We start from the raw sequence: 18,030 nt of genomic DNA, 5'->3' as shown, positions 1-18,030 counted from the left end.
GAGGTTGAAGTATTCGCAGCAATCTGCAGGCAGAAGTACCAAGTGGATGACCCATCTTGGCCTTGTCCAGTGGTCCCCAGTATTACAGATGCTAGCCTTCAGCCAATTTGATTCACGTGATGTGAAGAAACAGGTGGAGGCACTAGATACGGCAAAGGCTACGAGTCTTGACAACATTATTGCCATAACACCGAAGATTTGTGCTCCACAACTTGCCGCTCCTGTAACCAAGCTGTTCCAGTACAGTTACAATACTGGCATCTACCCGACAATGTGGAAAATTGCCCAAGTATGTGTGTACACAAAGCAGGACAAAGCCAACCCGGCCAGTTACTGCCCCATCAGTCTGTTCTCAATTATCAGTAAAATGTTGAAAGGTCTCATCAAAGGTGCTATCAAGCAGCATCTGCTCAGCGATGCCCAGTTTGTTTTCTGCAAGGGCCATTTGACTCCTGACCTCCATGGTTCAAACATGGACAAAAGAGCTGAATTCCAGAGGTGAGGTGAGAGTGACAGCCCTTGAGATCAAGGCTGCATTCGACCAAATGTGGCATCAAAAGAGCCCAAGCAAAACTGGAATCATTCTGTATTGGGGGCAAACTCTCCAGTCATTGCAGTCCTATCTGACACATAGGAAGATGGTCGTGCTTGATGGAGGTCAATCATCTCAGCTCCAGGACATCTCTGCAGGAGTTCCTTAGGATAGTGTCCTCAGTCGAACCAACTTCAGCTGCTTCATCATTGACCTTCCCTCTATCATAAAGTCAGAAGTGGGGATGTTTGCCAATGATTGCACAATGTTCAGTACCGTTCGTGACTCCTCAAATACTGAAGCAGTCCATGTTCAAATGCAACAAGATCTGGACAATATCCAGAATTTGGGCTGACAAGTGGCAAGTGACATTTGAGCCAAACCACTGCCCCTTGAATTTCAATGGTGTTACCATCACTGTATCCCTCATTACCAACATCCTTAGGGTTATCATTGACCAGAGACTCAACTGAACTTACCACATAAACACAGCGGGTACAAGAGCAGGCCAGAAGCTAGGAATGCTGAGGTGATTAACTCACGTCCTGACTCCGCAAAGCCTGACCATAAGACCATAAGATATAGGAGTGGAAGTAAGGCCATTCGGCCCATCAAGTCCACTCCGCAGTTTAAATCATGGCTGATGGGCATTTCAACTCCACTTCCCTGCAGTCTCCCCATAGCCCTTGATTCCTTGTGAGATCAAAAATTTTTCGATCTCTGCCTTGAAGGCATCCAATGTCCCGGCCTCCACTGCACTCTGTGGCAATGAATTCCACAAGCCCACCACTCTCTGGCTGAAAAAGAAGTACACCGTCTACAAGGCACATATCAGGAGTGTGATGGAATGCTCCTCACTTGCCTGAATGACTGCAGCCCCAACAACACTCGAAGCTTCACACCATCTGGGACAAAGCAGATGGCATGATTGGCACTACATCCACAAGTATCCACTCCCTCCACCACTGACATTCAGGAGCAGCAGTGTGTACCATCTACAAGATGCACTGCAGAAATTCACCAAAGACCTCAGACAGCACCTTCCAAACCCACAACCACTTGCATTTAGAAGGAGAAGGACAGCAGATATATGGGAACAACAACACCCCCAAGTTTCCCTCCAGGTCCCTCACCATCCTAATTTGGAAATGTATTGCCATTCCTTCACTGCCGCTGGGTCAAAATCCTGGAATTCCGTGCCTATAGCATTGAGAGTCAACTCACAGCAAGTGGACTACAGAGGTTCAAGAAGGCAGCTCATCACCACCATCTCAAGGGCAACTAAGAATGGACAAGAAATGCTGCCCAGCCAGTGACACCTATATCCCATAAATGAATAGAAAGAAAAGCACTTGTTTTTATTTTAATTGCATAGTTTATTATAATGTAATTTGCAGCAGTTGAGTAGAGTTTTTGAGATCATGGAATTGATGAAAAAGACAATGTAGTCAGATAATTCCAATGTCACATGCACATTATTTGAAAAACTTAATCTGACCCAATGCTCATTTGGCAGAGTATATTTGCAAGATAATACATGCATAGTCAAATTGTTACTTTGTGTTTAAATAATCTGGTTATTGAAATAATTTAAAATATTACATTGTACTCTCAAGCCCCAAAACAAAAATGAAAATAAATTCATAGAGTCTAAGCTGTTAAACCAATGACTAATTCTGTCTAAGATAATAAAATGTGAGGCTGGATGAACACAGCAGGCCAAGCAGCATCTCAGGAGCACTAAAGCTGACATTTCGGGCCTAGACCCTTCGTCAGCTTTTGTGCTCCTGAGATGCTGCTTGGCCTGCTGTGTTCATCCAGCCTCACATTTTATTATCTTGGAATTCTCCAGCATCTGCAGTTCCCATTATCTCTGATACTAATTCTGTCTGTTCTTTTTCTGTTGTGCTGTAATAAACAGAGCTAAACGTTCCATGTAATCTCAGAATAACCTGTTTGTCAATCTATATCAGGCTAAATCATGGTGCACTGTATGTTAAACACCTGTAAGCAAATTATTAAATCTTAAATGACGTTCCTTTTCTATTGGAAGCACAAATGTATTTTTGACTTCCTTCAATCCATTAAAAAAAACTGACATGGACAGGAATACTTTTTAGAATCAAAGATGTAAATGAATTGTATTTCTGGAAAGCAAATTGTTGCAGGAAGAAACATCAAATGAGTATTTTTAAAAAGAAATCTTGCATATCTACATTAGATCTACATACATTAGACATTAGAATTATTTTGAGTTAAGGGGACTGTGCAGGCTTGTTGTGACTATGTATAATACAGTTTGTACAATTCCACATGATATTTCTCCTGTTCAAATGAAAGTATGTGACAATTACTGCATCATTGGAAATTTTTGTGGCTGATGCACAACTTCAGTACCTCATTAACTGCTGAGATGTCAAAAGATAGTTACTAGGGAACAGATGTGCCATATGCTGACTTTATTTTGCTCTCTGAAAGTTTGCTTAAATTCTTTAGTGTTTTAAGCGACACTAGTAATTGTCCTAAAAAAAGCCACGTTTTTATTTGCATCATAACTGGAAATTTTGTCTAAAAATGAATAACCAATAGCTTATAATAATTAAAATAACATTTTTGTTCATGCATGGCTTGTGGATATTGATGGCTTGGCCAGTATTATTTCCTTTGAGAAAATGGTGGTGAGCTGTTCCCTTGAGCTGCGGCAGTTTTTGGGGAGAGTAGCAAGTACAGTGCTATCTGGACAGGATTTCCAGGATTTTGATCCAGTGGTGGTGAAGGAAAGAAGTGGTGCATTTCCAATTTAGAATGGATTGTGACTTATAGTGCAACTTCCAAATGTGGTGTTCTTGTGTATCTGCTACCACTGTTCTGCTTGGTGGTAGATGTCTTGGGTTAAGAGCATGCTGTTGGAGCAGCTACGGTGAATTGCTGCAGTGCATCTTGTTAATACTGCGCACTGCAGCCAGTCTGTGTCAGTGGTGGAGCGAATGTGTGTTGAAGGTGGTGGATGGGATCTCAAGCAAGTGGGCTACTTTGTCCTCTGTGGTTTCTGGCTTTGAGTGTTGTTAGGGATGCACCATTCAGGCAAATGGAGTATATTTCCTCATACTCCTGATTGGTGCCTTGTAGATGGTGGATGGACTTTGTAGTGACAGTTGGTGAGTTACTCTTCTTTGAATTCCATTAGATGCGGTAAGAGAGATGAGATGTCATGTGCTGGAGTTTGTGTTGCAGATTGAGATTTGTCCAAAAAGCATTGCTAATTTACTTGTGCACATATGATCTGATGTAGATGCCGAACGTCACCAGCCTGACGACAACTCTTTGGTTCTTGGATAGGTGAACAACTTCGGTGTTTATGATGCAGTTACTTAAAGCTCCAGATTGCTGACAAACAGGTTCTGCTACTCTGCAATGAAAGTAACTAAAGCCTGAAGAAAGTTAGTTATTTTCTTTGATCAGTTTCTGTGAGCTACTTAACCAGTGTCTCAATAGACTCTACAATTAATGTACCTATGTTCCTGTAGCCCCTGTAAAGAAGTGAAAGAACCCAGATAGCAGATTGGAGAGCAGAAGTCTTAAGAAGCAAAAGGATCATCTTCTCAAATCCTGTGAACTGTGCTGTTGAACCCAGGTGGATTACAGTGTGGGAAAAATGTGAGGTTATCAACCACTTTGGTAGGAAGGGTAGGTATACACAGCATTTCTTAAATGGTGAGAAGCTGCCAGCTGCAGAAAGCTCTTAGGGAAGCTAAAAGAATGTCAGCATTTATTGTAAGATGTGTGTACAGTAGTAGCAAAGATTTGAGTGTTTATGATAGAGTTTCTTTTTGTAACTAAAATTATAGTGAAATTCAGAAGTCTGATAGCATCCGTGGACAGGGAACAAAGTTTTGAGATCAGTGACCCTTCAGAAGGGTTCGAAAGAAGGCTTACTGGATTCAGTATTAACTCTTTTTTCCGGCAATTGCTATTTTTGTTTGTTTCACCTCTCCAGCATCCACAGCTTTTTTTGTCTGTTTGTGCTGATTTTAAAAGTGGGGTAGTGTATCAACCAGCAGAGTTATGTTGATAATTCATAGCTTTGTTTACCTGTGGCTTGAATTGATTTATTTATAATAAATAAATCTTGTTAATTATGAAAACCTGATCAGTTTTTTTAACCTGGACAGATCAGATAGGTTTAATTAGGGACTTTGAGTACTTTGATTTAATCGCTATCTCTTATGATGACCCCAGGAATGATGGAGCTTGACAGTTTCCCAAATGGGTCATGACATTTTAAACATACTGAAAGTCTGAACCTCCACGACCCTCTAGGGCAAAAACTTCCAAAGATTCAGAACTCAGTAAAAATAATTCTCCCATTGCTCTGGTTCTAGACTCCCTAACCTTTGTCGATTTCACCTTTCTTCAAAACTCTCGAGAATGCAGGCCTGGCTTGCGCATCCTCTCTGCATAGGACAGTCTCATCATTCCAGGAATAATTCCGATGAATTTCCATTGCACACTCTGCCTGGCAATGGTCCTCTGAGGGAAGGAGACAAGAACTGCATGTAGTACTCCAGATGTGGCCCAGCCAAGGTTCTACACAAGTAAAGCAAGTCCTTGCTACAACTGTACACACGCCTTACAAGAAAAGCTAATGTTCCATTAGCTTCTGTAATAGTTTTCTGTAGCTGGCAGCTTCTCACCATTTGAGAAATGCTGTGTGTATATATTCTTACTACCAAAGTGGTTGATACCCACACATTTTTCCCTCCCATTGTAAATCATCTGTCTAAATTGTCCTGAATTTACTTTACATCTTCTTGTGACACACATTCTGGTTTAACTATGTATTATTAGATTTGAACATATTACATTTGGTCCCCATATACAAATCCTTAATATATATTGTGAACTACCAGGTCTCAAGTACTGATCCTTAAAGTACCTCACTAGTCACAGCTTCCCAATGCAAGGAAGTCCCATTTATTCCACCTGTCTGTTTCCTGCCTGTTAGCCAATCCTTACTCCATGCCATTACATTACTTCCTATCACGTGCTTTGATTTTGCTAGCCACTCTCCTGTGCAGGACCCTATCAAAAGTCTTTTGAAAATCTAATTGTACTACATCCAATAACACTCCTTTATTAATTTTGTTAGTAACATCCTCAAAAAAAACTCTTAACATGTTTGTCAAATATGATTTCATAATTGCAAATTTGACTGTGCTCAATTAGATCATTATTATCCAAGCTTCCATTTATCCCCTTTATCATAGATTTTAGTATTTTGTCTACTACTGATGTAAGGCTGACAGATCTGTAGTCCCTTCTTAAATAGTGAGTAAACATCTGCTACCTTCTAATCTGCAGGAGTCATTCCTTAGTCAGGAGAACTTTGGAAGATAATCACAAATGCATTGACTGTTTCCATAGCCACTCCTTCAAAGTTCCAATGTTGTTAATATCTCCCCGTACAAATGTCTCATGTACTAATTTTCTTCAACTCCTTATTCTCCTGATTAACTTGGATCTCTAAATCTGGGAGATTTCTTGTATCCTTCTCAGTGAAAACAGACACAATAATAATTTAACTTCTCTGCCCTTCATTGCCCATTACAAAGTCTCCTGACTCTGCCTGTAATGGAACCATATACATCTTAGCCAAATGTTTCCTTTTTACTTACCTTCGATTTTACAGCCTTTTTCTTGCTAGATTGCATTCATATTATATTCTATTCATTTTCTTATCAGTTTCTTGGTAGTCCTCTACTGTACTCTAAATAACTCCTAATCCTCGGATTTGAGACTATTTCTGGCAATTTTATAAGCCTTTTAGTCTTGTACAATCCTGAACTCCCTTTGACCACAGTTGACTGATCTTTTGTGCTTATGTACCTTGAATGAATTGTAGCTGCTGTAAGCTTTAAAGAAAGCTGTAAGCTTGTTCACATCCCGCCACACTTTCAAGGTAAAGCTAAAATTGCCGTAGTCCTACCAGACCATAGGACTGCTGTTTTATTAGAGAGAAACAACTGGTAGTGGCTTAACTGAATGGTTACCACACCTACAATGAGGGGAGAGTTTGAGAAGCAGAGGCCTCCATGGTAACCTCAGCCAATGCAGGAATTGAACCCATGCTCTTGACATCACTCTGTGTGTCACAAACCAGCCATTCAGTCATCTGTACTAACTATATCCCCTTTACGACTTCCAATGTATTTTCCCAATCATTCTCATCTAATTTCTGTCTTCTGTCTTCATAAGTTCCAGTATTCAAATTTCACATCCTTGCTTCAGATATATCTACCTCACTTTCAAACGTGCAAAGCTCTGTGATATTCTGGTCACGTATCCCTACGTGTTCTTTTACAATAAGATCACTTATTAAAACTACAGATGTTGGAACTTCACTTTTAAGCCTTTTCTCATGACCTGAAGCAGTGACTCCTCAATGTACTGCTCTAGAAAGCCATCTCTACACACTCCAGGGCAGATTTATTGTCCAATGGATTTACCCAGTCTGTATGCAAATTGAAGTCATCCATAATATCGGTGTTGCTAAAAGCTTTGTTCACCGCATTAATACTATGCTTCACGTCACCATTACTACTTGACTTATAAATAACTGCAACAAATGTCAGGTGTCGCTCTGTTTTTTAGCTCCACCCAAACTGACTTCACACATTGTTCTTCCAATCTGAGATCCTCCTTTACTAATATACTGATCCTTATCATTGCAACTTCAGCTCATTGCTTGTCTGCCCTTCCAAAATACTGAATATTCCTGAATATTCAGTTCCCACTCCTTGGTATTATGTAGTCATGTTTCTGTAATAGCATCCAGATCATTCCCTGTATTTGTGTATTTAGATCATCTATCAACATGAATTATGCATATGTTCAGGTAGAGTACCTTAACTTTGTCTGTTTGACATTATTTTACATTTGAAGGATGGTTGATGGTCGGCTTTGTTAGTCATCTCTTGTAGTCTCACTAGCAGGTTTTCTGTTTCAATTTTACTTCCTTCCAGTTTGCGTTATCCCTCAGGTTGCTGTCCCCTCAAGCTATTTTAAATCCACCAACAGCATTATTCCTTGAGAAGATGTCTGTTCCGGTCCTGTTAAGATGTAGCTTTGAGTGTATTCCCAAATGATAAATAATGAAATTTAAATTCATTTAATGAATCTGGAATTTAAACATAAACTAATGGTGACCATAAAACCACTGTTGATTGGTGTAAGAATCCATCTGGTTCACTAATATCCTTTAGGGCAGAAAAATCTGCAGTCCTTCCTTGCTTGGACCTACGTGTGACTCCAGATCCACAGTAGGATTGAACTGACTCTTATATACCCTCTAAAATGGGTGACCAAGCCAGTCAGTCATATCAAACTGTTACAAAGTTTAACCATTGAGTGTGGTAGATAGAAGAGGAGTGGGGAGATTGGGTCGAGCAGATTGGAGAGATGTTATTAGGTTCATTGTATATTTTCACTTGCTAAGGCTTTGTATTGAATTTAAGGGGTTTAGTCCTTTAAAGATGAATTTAAAAATAAGTTATTTGAAGGAATGGAGTACATATTCCAAAACCTACGGGCAAAATTTGCATTAGCAATTTTTAGAAATCTAGATGGCTAAGCCAATTTTGTTTCCAAAATTAAAATCATTCTGTACTTTTAAATGCAGTCTTGTTAAAAAAAAATCCCCCGACAGAGACATTTGTGTTGCAGCCTTCACAATGCAAAATTGATCTATCAAAATTCCTATCTCAGCACTGTTTAGGGTTCAGCCCAAGGCATCGACTTGAATTGTTTTTGTAGGTACAGTTATGCAAAGGAAAGGAATTCCCTTGATGGTTATCTTCAGTTACAATGCTAAGATATTATTGAATTGCTTGATGTAGAACGTTTATCCAAAAAAAAGGTTTGGATACACTATTCAAGGTGTGATATGCTGTAGCAAATTCTCTAAATTTTAAACCCGATTTCTTTCTTTGAGAAAAGGCATTATGAATTACCGCTTGGACAGTGGCAGTAGGTCAACAGTTACAGCTATCTTCTCTAGTTTATCTGTTAGCTAGAAAACAAGATCTTTGCCATATCCAACTTGCTCTTTATAATTCATGTCCAAATTGTATATGTTAGATAATACTTCTGACGGTTGGGTGTTGCATTCTGACCAGTTGATGTCAGAATTTACTTTGAAATATTTTAAAATATGTAGAGCAAATGTTGTGGCTGGCATTGTGGATTTATGTAAGATTAAACTTTTCTTCCTGGCAACAAATTATGTCACTACTCATTTTTGTTCTTCAAGTTCTTTGCACCCCTAATCCAAATCATCTGTATTCGTCTGCCTATCTACTTGTGCCGGTGTAAGCTTTAATCTTAAAATAAGCCTGGCTTACATCTACCTCTGCATCCAAAAGGTCCATTTAAGGGTTTCATCAAAAGCAGCATCAATTCCTTTCTCTCATTTTTTACTGTGACCTTTCCACCAAGGGTACCAGCTGAGGACTGACATCAACTCCTTCCTGTCCCATGCACCCCATTAGTGCTTTACCACTTGAATAGTAACATTTCATCAATAATTACAACCAGATGAGCTGTTCCCTCCTGATAAGAAGGTCATAGATGACAAGGATTTTCTGTTTTAATCAGAATCTTGCACTGATGTTTTCTTTGTGTTTATCTTTGTGCTTTAGTAGACACACAACCAATTTAAAAATAGATTTCTTTGTTGTTAAATAATTACGCCATTGTACAAGAACAATTTTCCATTGGTTTACTACCTTTCTTTCAAATTTAATTAACTTTCTATTAAAATAGCAATCCAAAAAAAGATATTAAATTGATTCTGAATTTGAAACATCTGTAAGACAGTTTCAGTGGCCTAGGGTAGAAGTTAAGTCCTTTGTGTAACCATTTTTTTTATGTACCTCTGTTCCTTTTTTATCTGGAAATGAGAGCGCAATGGTCAAAGTTTCTTTAAAACAATATCATGAGGCTGCATTGTTGGTGGATGGACCAAATAGAGGACAGATGAATACATTTTAGGAAGAATAAGTATAAATGTATTACAAAGTAGGCGATAACCTTTAGAAGGAATGCAAAATTGTCATTTTAAATTGGGGAAAATAAGTTTGTTTGTTTTTGAAAAGCATATAGGAACCTGGACAGGAGTATGGAGTTCACGTGTAATGCCAAACCCACATAATGATGTCTAAATTTGGACTCCTTACAGTTACAATAATAAGACCATGGAGAGAGCACAGTAGTGATTCACTTTGATGATATGGCTGAGAATCTTTAGTTATGAGAAGGAATGAGAGAAAATGTGATTTTTCCAGTTGGTGTCCAGAAGAGGTGATTTAATAGTGGTTTTCAAAATGAGAGGCTTTAATTAACTGAGGAAAAACAATTTTTATTTGCAAGTGATCAAGAGTGTGAATGCATTTACACAATTACCTCATGGAGTGCACTGCCAGAAGCAGTGATGGAAGCAGAATCTGTAATAACTTTTAAATGGGAAGCAGATAAATAATTGAATGACTTAAACTGGCACATGGGAAAGTTATGACACTTAATAATCAATCTTTGGGAGCCATTGCAATGCACTTTGGCAGTTGGCCTCCCTATATTGTTTTTTTAAATGAACTTGTTTGAAAGAACACTTTGTCCTGGAGCTACAGGTAGATTCGACTTTCAGGTCCTAATGATAACAAAAATATTTCTTGAGGCTTTTGATGAGGATGATTCCAGCAATATGATTCCTACATTCTTGAGTAACCAGCACTATCTAAATACTAGAATCAAATAATGAATGAAGAAGTGTGCTGTGGTGAAGTTGTAAGACCAGAATTGTTACAGACTGACATTGATCTAATTGTTGTAATTACAAGTTGGAAGGTCTCTGCAACTTTCACGTTCCCATCAGTGACTGGTAGATTGTTTTGAATTCAAAATAAAGTGATATCTTGTGTGTGTTGGCTAAACTCGTGTGTTGGACTCTTGTACTTGCAGATGTTTTGTGACGTTCTGTGTAGTAAGTGAGAGTTTGCTGTTGCCATGGGGGCTGGTTGTAGAAATAAAGGAAGAAGTTTAATAAATGATCACCTTTGTAAGATTTGGCAGTTTTTCCAGTTGGTTTTGGAAACGTATTCCCTTTATGCCATGTTTCCTTCTATACTACATACCAGCAATACTTAGTATCAGCAATGTATTTCTTTAAACATAATTGCTTAAATGAATCTTAATTCAAACTCCTGTAAGTTAGTAGTCATGGTGTCAGTCACAAACATTTTGCAGAAGTTTTATAGACACGTATACGCATTTAGGTTAGAATTGTAATTTTATAGCTTTAGACCCCTCGGTTAAGGTGGCAGTCTAGGATTAGTGATGGCAATCTCTCATCTGAGTCAGTAAATTGTAGGTTGAAGCCCATCTCCCGAGTTTTTGGTATGTAATGCAGGCTGACACTTCAGTGCAATACTAAGGGAGTTCTGCAATAGAAAGTTGACATAATTTAGCTGGGATGTTAGATCAAGGTTCTGTCTGACTTCAAGTGGGCAAAAACATGTTCCTTGGAACTTTATAAAGAACAGGCACTTGGCATTCTGGCCAATAGTATTTGTTGCCTTTAATAACATGACCAAGAACAAATTACAATATCAGTTTCTCATTGGTGTTTGTCGGGCCTTGCAGGGCTTTGTTTGGCTGATGTGTTCACCTTACCTGGGTGATGGTGGTGGCATGGTGGTAATATCATGACTAGAAATCTGTAAATACAAGCAATGTCTGGGGAGAAGAGTTCCAATTGCATCATGGCAGATGGTGAAATCTGAATTCAATAATAAAATAATTTGGAATTAAAATAAAGCTGGTCTGATGGTGACTACATAACCACAGTTGATGGTCGTAAAACCCATTCTCATTCACAAATGTCCTTCAGGGAAGGAAGTCTGCCATCCATACCTGATTTGTAACACAGGACCCACAGCGATGTGGTTGATTCTTAACTGTCTTCTGGGCACTTTGGGGTGAACAATAAATTCTGACTGACTGGAAATGTATGCATTATAAGAATAAGTGAAGGAAATTACAAAATGACGGTGCTTGGAAAGTAATTCTTGGCAAAATACTTTTTGGAATGTCCTAAGAATATACACACCACACAGATGCCAGGCCATGACCATCTCCAATAAGAGATTATCTAACCACTACCTCATGACATTCAATGGCGTTGCTGTCAGTGAATTTTCCCATTAACAAATCTTTAAAATTGCCATTGACTAGAAACTCATCTGAACAGTGGCTACAAGAACAGGTCAGAGACTGGGAATCCTGCAGAGAGTAAATAATCTGACCTTCCAAAACCTGTCTGTCATCTACAAAGTACATATGATGGAATACTCCTCACTTGCCTGGATGAATGCAGCTCCAACAATATTTTCGAAGCCTGATGCCATTCAGGATAAAGCAGTCTGCTTGTTTGGCACCATATCCATAAACGTTCACTTCCTCTATCACTGATGCTCAGTGTCAGCATTGTATACTATCTGCAAGATTCACGGTATGAATTCATCAAAGATCCTCAGCAACTTCCAAACCTATGACCTCTTCCATCTAAAAAGACATGGGCAACAGATAATGGGAACACCACCACCTGCATGTCCTCTTCCAAGCCACTCAGAATCCTGGCTTGGGAATATGTCACTGTTCCTTCAGTGTTACTGATTAAAAATCTTGGGATTTTGATATCTTTTAAATCCCTTTTAATAGCATTGTGAATCTACCTACAGCACATGGATTGTAGCTGTTCCAGAAGGCAACTTACTACTACCACCAGGGCAACAGGGGTCAGGCAGTAAAGGTCAGCCAGTGACTCCTGTGTCCTATAAATGAACTAAGAAATGGCACAATACAAATGGAAGTTGTTTTTTCCTCTCCCTACCATTTGAAGTGACCCAGTGGCTGAAGAAGCTGAATAATTTTCTTTCATGTGCAAAGGGCAACTTATTGTATATTAATTTTTTTTTCAATTTGGAGTATTCATTGCATTCATTTTGGTGTGAACTAATGACTTAACTGCTGTTCCTAACATTTGATGGTTCGGTAGCATTAATTTTGAGCACTGATTAATAACTATATGTACAGTTGTGTCTTGATGCCATATTGAAGTACAGTATTCTCCTTTTAAACAGATTAACTTACGACTCATCTTGGTGAGTGGAAAAACAAAAGAATTTCTGTTTTCACCCAACGATTCAGCAGCAGACATTGCCAAACATGTGTATGAAAATTGGCCAATGGGTGAGTAATTGTTTATGGTAGACATTGAAACAGTGCTGGTTCCAGTTTATAACTTCATAACTTTACAGCTTCGTTCCCCCGTAGCATGTCTCAGGCTCTTCTGTAAACACGGTTATCTCCATGTTTCCAACTAAATCCCTTTTCTGGAAGGTAATATCCTTGCATCTTCCCATTCATTTACATGTGTGGTGAATTTCTCTTTCAGTACTTTGGGGCGTGCTTCTACATGGCAACTGGCAACAGATGAAAAAAACAGAATTAATATAAACACTGAGGCTGTGAGAAATGGAGACTTGTTTTTCTTCAACAATATTCATATAGTGAAAAACACCTCCCATTGATCTAATTTTTGTGTTTATCTTTATCATTCCAGACTAAGTTTTATATATTGGAAAATTAAGATACCAAACTTCTTTTTCAGGCGACAGAGGTATTTGTGTTACTATGAAAACTGCTGAATACTTTACATCTGTAGGTAATGGTGGGATTATATAGGTTATTTGTAACCTGCAGATGTTTTCTTTAAGATAATAGGCGTTCCTCAAAGGCTCTTGGGTATTTCTAAAGGTTTGGATTACACCTCAAATGTAATAAAACATGAAAGTGCATTAAAGAAATCTTAGATTATTGTCCCTACCATAATGTGGTAAAACTATAAAAATGCACACAAACTTCAGCACTGAGGTTTAGTTTTTCCTGTAGATCAGAATTAATTTTCAATCCTTCAATATGACTTTTGTTTTATATTTTACGTGTTGCTCTTGTTAAATACCTCATGAAATACAAGCTTCTGTGGAGTGCATAGAACAGAATGTATTTTTAAGTTACTATACCAGTTTTTCAAATAAGATGTTGGAATTTTCTTCTCATTGTGTCATGGTCTAGAAAGGTAATGTGGAAACTAAATTGTGAACAAGTAAACTTGAAATAATTTTGTCTTGCTAAATCTTATTAGAGCAGGACAGATGCCACATCATCATCATAAGCCAAATATAAAGGGATTGTGACTGTCTGTTTAATGAAAGGGTTGAAATTGAAAATAATGTTTGAGCTATCACAGTAATTTTAAGGACACTGCACCAGTTTTGTTTGAAGTGTGTTTAAAAAAACTGGTATTAACTGCGCATCCAGTAAAGAAATTGTGAACTCTGCTCTACTTGTCAGAGGTTTTTTTTGTACTGTGTCTCCATATCTGCCGCAAGTTTTTAACTGCTTTAGTTAGAGCTGATATTTTCTAGCAGGTCTAACAGAACAGACTTGCTCGTGTGAGTGTTGAAAAAAATCTGGAATTGAATAGTCATTTTAAAAATCCAGTAAACACCCCTAAAATATTCTAATTGCACACAATTTCCCATTTTCACTGTATATCTTAATTAAAAGATAGATTGTAAGTAAGAATAGAAAATGCTATTGATGTATAACAGAATTTAAGCGTAAAAACTGGAAGAGGAGAGTATTTGATGGAGTTAAGGGCAGAAGTGGTAAAGCAGAACTATTACCAATGCCTGCTGTCTGAAGTAGGGAAGTGAGTTTGTTGAACTTTGTGGTGAGTCCTGAGGGTTGTCAAGTGCATAATTGAAAGATGAACTGTTTTATTCCTTGAGTCTCTATTGAGCTTCATTGGAACAGTAAAGGAAGTTGCAGAAGTCACTGCAGGAATGAGGTGGAAAACTCAACTGGTAAGCAACCAGTAGATTAGAGCTTGCAGATTGTACAGAGATGCTCAGCAAAGTGAGCATCCATCTATATTTTCCATTGTAGAGGAAACTGACCAACTGTAAGATGTTGGAACAGAAGCAGACCATTCAGCCCATCAAGCCTACTAACCGGTTAGCTCATGGCTGATACAGTAATCCTCACTCCATTTTTCTGTCTTTTACTCCTCATAACCCTTGATTCCCTTGCGAGTTAAAATCAGTCTGTGTCAGTCTTCAATACATTTAATGACCCAGCCTTTACAGCCCTCTGCGGTAAATAATTCCACAGATTCACAACGCTCTGGGAGAAGAAATCCCTCCTCAGCTCTGTATTAAATGGGCGACCCTTTATTCTGAGATTATGCCGTCTGGTTCTAGACACTCTAGAGGAAACCACATTTCCACATCTACCATGTCAGGACCTCTACAAACCACCTACGTTTTGAAAAGGTCACCTCTTGTTCTTCTAAACTTCAGTGAGTACAGACTGAACCTACTCAACCTCCTCTTGTAAAATTCCTCCATACCTGGCATCAACCTAATGAACCTACTCTAGACTACCTCAGTGCCAGTATATCTTCCCTATTTAAGGAACACAAAGTAATTCACAGTATTCCAACTGTGGTCTAGTATTGCCCTGTGTAGTTTTAGTAACACCTTTCTTTTTTAAGACTCCATTTCTTTTGAAATAAAGGCCAACATTCCTTTTGCCTTCCCTATTATCTGTAGAACTCTTCTAGGTTTTTGTGATTTATTAATGAAGGCTCCCAAATCCTCTGTGCTGCATTCTCCATTTGAATAGTATTCACTTCATCTATTCTTCCTGCCAAGGTGCACAACGTCACATTATATTCTTCCTTCCAAGCTTTTGCTAATTTGTGTAGCCTGTTCATGTCCCTTTGTAGACTGTCATCCTCAGCACTTGCCTCCCCACCTCTGTCATCTGCAAACTTGTCTATAATGTATTAACTTTCTTCATCCAAATCATTAACATACATTGTAAATAATTGTGACCCCAAAACTGGTCCTCTGGCACTTCACTAATTACTGGTTTTCATCCTGAAATTCCCAACTCTCTTCTATTAGTCAGTCAGTCCTCTGCCCACACTGATATACTCCAACAATATGTGCTCTTATTAAATAGCCTAATGTCTGTACCTTATTAAACATACTCTGAAAATCCAAATATATTACTGCTTTACCTTTATCTAGCAAGCTTATTATCTCCTCAGAATATTAATGCTTTCCCCTTCGTGAAGCCATGCTGACTCTTTGATTGTATTATGTTTTTCTAAATGTTCTGCTGTACATCCTTTAAAAAAGACTCTTAACATTTTCCTGACGACACATGATAAGCCAATTGATCTATAGTAACCCCATTTTGTCTCCTTCCCTTTAAAAGTAAAGATGTTACGTTGACGGTTTTCCAATCCTCTGGCACATTATGAGCAACAATGATGTACATAGATTAGTGCTGCACCTGGAAGGAGCTTTTGGGACTCTGAATGGTATTAAGCTAGGAAGTGAGAGGTTCAAGAATTGATAGCCAAGAAGCTGACAAAGAAAATAGAACATGAGTAAATCACAAATACAAAAAAAATTGCAGGCGTTTAAGAACTGTAAAAAGGAAGCGATTAATAAGTGATTTGGGTGCCTTAGAGGCAGCAGGAGAAATTACAACAGGAAAATGTCAGACATCGAATACACATTTCATAAAGTAGTGGAAAAATGAATTAAACTAAAAGCCAACAAATATACTTTATATCTGAGCCTACTCTGGTTTTAAGAGGTGGCTATCAAGAAAAATGCATTTGTTTTGATCTTCTGTGATTTCTTAAATTTTAGCATGGATCCTATAGATGGGAAGGTAGCAAATATCTCACTATCAAACTAGAAGAGAAAGTGAAAATAGGGAATTATAGACCAGTTAGCCTGACATTAGAATAGGGAAAATGCTGAACGTATTGTTCAGCACTGGGTGACAAGGTATTTGGGATATCACATTCCAATTAACTATGTTGACACTGGTTTTATAAAAGGGAAATTATGTTTGACAAAGCTGTTGTCTTTTGAGGATATATTTAGGAAAGATAAAAGGATGAGATATCTTTGAATTTTCATAGGTTTCTAGAAGGTGCCATTCAACCTGTTGTTGTACAAGAATGGAGTTCTTGGATTCGGAATAATGTATTAGCCTGTACTCAAAATTGTTTAAAGGATCTTGCGCAGTTAGAAGAAACTAGTCATTTTTGATTTTAACCAATGAAAAGTTATAAGGATCAAGTCTTGGGATTCTAGGAAAGAATCGTATTAGACTTGAAATGTTTGATCTCCTGAGTTTCTTGAGCATTTTTTTTTATTTCTAAAGTTAAGCATCTGCATATTTTACTGTTAACTTTTGTTTGGGTATCAGCTAGTTACAACCTACCTGTTAGTGACTTAGATGAGGGACTGAAATGTATCATATCCATGTTTGCTCAGTTAAGAAAGTAAATTGAGAATGACACACTGCAAGAATATTAATGCAAGTGGATGTGAAAGTGTCAGATGATATAAATTATGGGGAAGTATGACATTTTCATTGCTACTGTGATGGATAAAGGGGAGCGTGAGACATTAAATATTGGGAGAGAGTTGTGTCACTGGTATCCAAAATTTAAGTGAAGACAGTTGAAAAAATATATAGGATTGAGACACATTGAGAAATCGGATCAAAAGGTATGATGGTACTTTTGCAATAGCAAATATTTAAATAGTTTCATTATTTTTAACACATATTCCCTTGAATAAAGTCCACTGGAAGCATGATCCATCTGTAGCCAACGAAAGTTTAAGAATAATATTAGAAGCAAACAATGTTGCCAAAAAACCGTTGACTTGCAGGTACAGCAAGCAAATGGCAAGGAGAAATGTGAAGTCTTTGTCAACAGTGCAGGTAGAGGGGAGGGATTTTTCAATATTAGAGTAAGGAAGCCTTGCTGCAATTATGTTTTTGACCACCCCTGGAATAATGTGTAGTTTAGGTCTCTTGTGCACGTGTCTTAGAGGAGATGCAATGATGGCTTACCAAATTGATTCCTGAGATGAGAACGCTGTCATTTGCAGGTAGATAAAGTAAAATGGACTTTTATTCTCTGCTATTTGTAAGAATGTAACAAAGAATGTGATAAATGGGCACTTGTGTCATAATGAAGAAGACAAAGAACACAAGCAGAAATTGCTGGAAAAGCAGAGCGGGTCTGACAGCATCTGTAGAGAGAAAGCAGAGCTAATGTCTCTGATTCAGTGACCCTTCACTGGACTCACTGTTAACTCTACTTTCTCTCTACTTGGGTCATAATGATTTGGTTGGATATGGTCAGCATGGTTTTGCAGATAGGAAGTTTATTTTTCACAATCGGATTTGTTTTTTAGGATGTTACTTGCAGAATTGATAGAGAAATCAGGTGGTGTCCTGTTCTTGAATTTTCAGAAGTTTTTCTATTGGTACCCCACAGG

At 38.1% G+C, this 18,030-nt stretch overlaps 1 protein-coding gene across 7 annotated transcripts in view; it reads left to right on the top strand.

The window, feature by feature from the left end:
• Positions 1-18,030, top strand: part of ubl3a (ubiquitin-like 3a) — a 77,884-nt gene that overhangs the window by 46,667 nt on the left and 13,187 nt on the right. For all 7 annotated transcript variants that reach the window (XM_048532799.2, XM_048532802.2, XM_048532804.2 and 4 more), the window contains one exon: positions 12,727-12,835. In XM_048532799.2, coding sequence (XP_048388756.1) covers positions 12,727-12,835 — 109 coding nt within the window. The remainder of the gene's footprint in view (positions 1-12,726; positions 12,836-18,030) is intronic.

The sequence above is a fragment of the Stegostoma tigrinum genome, chromosome 6, assembly GCF_030684315.1.
Source record: "Stegostoma tigrinum isolate sSteTig4 chromosome 6, sSteTig4.hap1, whole genome shotgun sequence".
Classification (NCBI taxonomy): Eukaryota; Metazoa; Chordata; class Chondrichthyes; order Orectolobiformes; family Stegostomatidae; genus Stegostoma; species Stegostoma tigrinum.
This window is presented reverse-complemented; position numbering and strand designations above follow the sequence as displayed.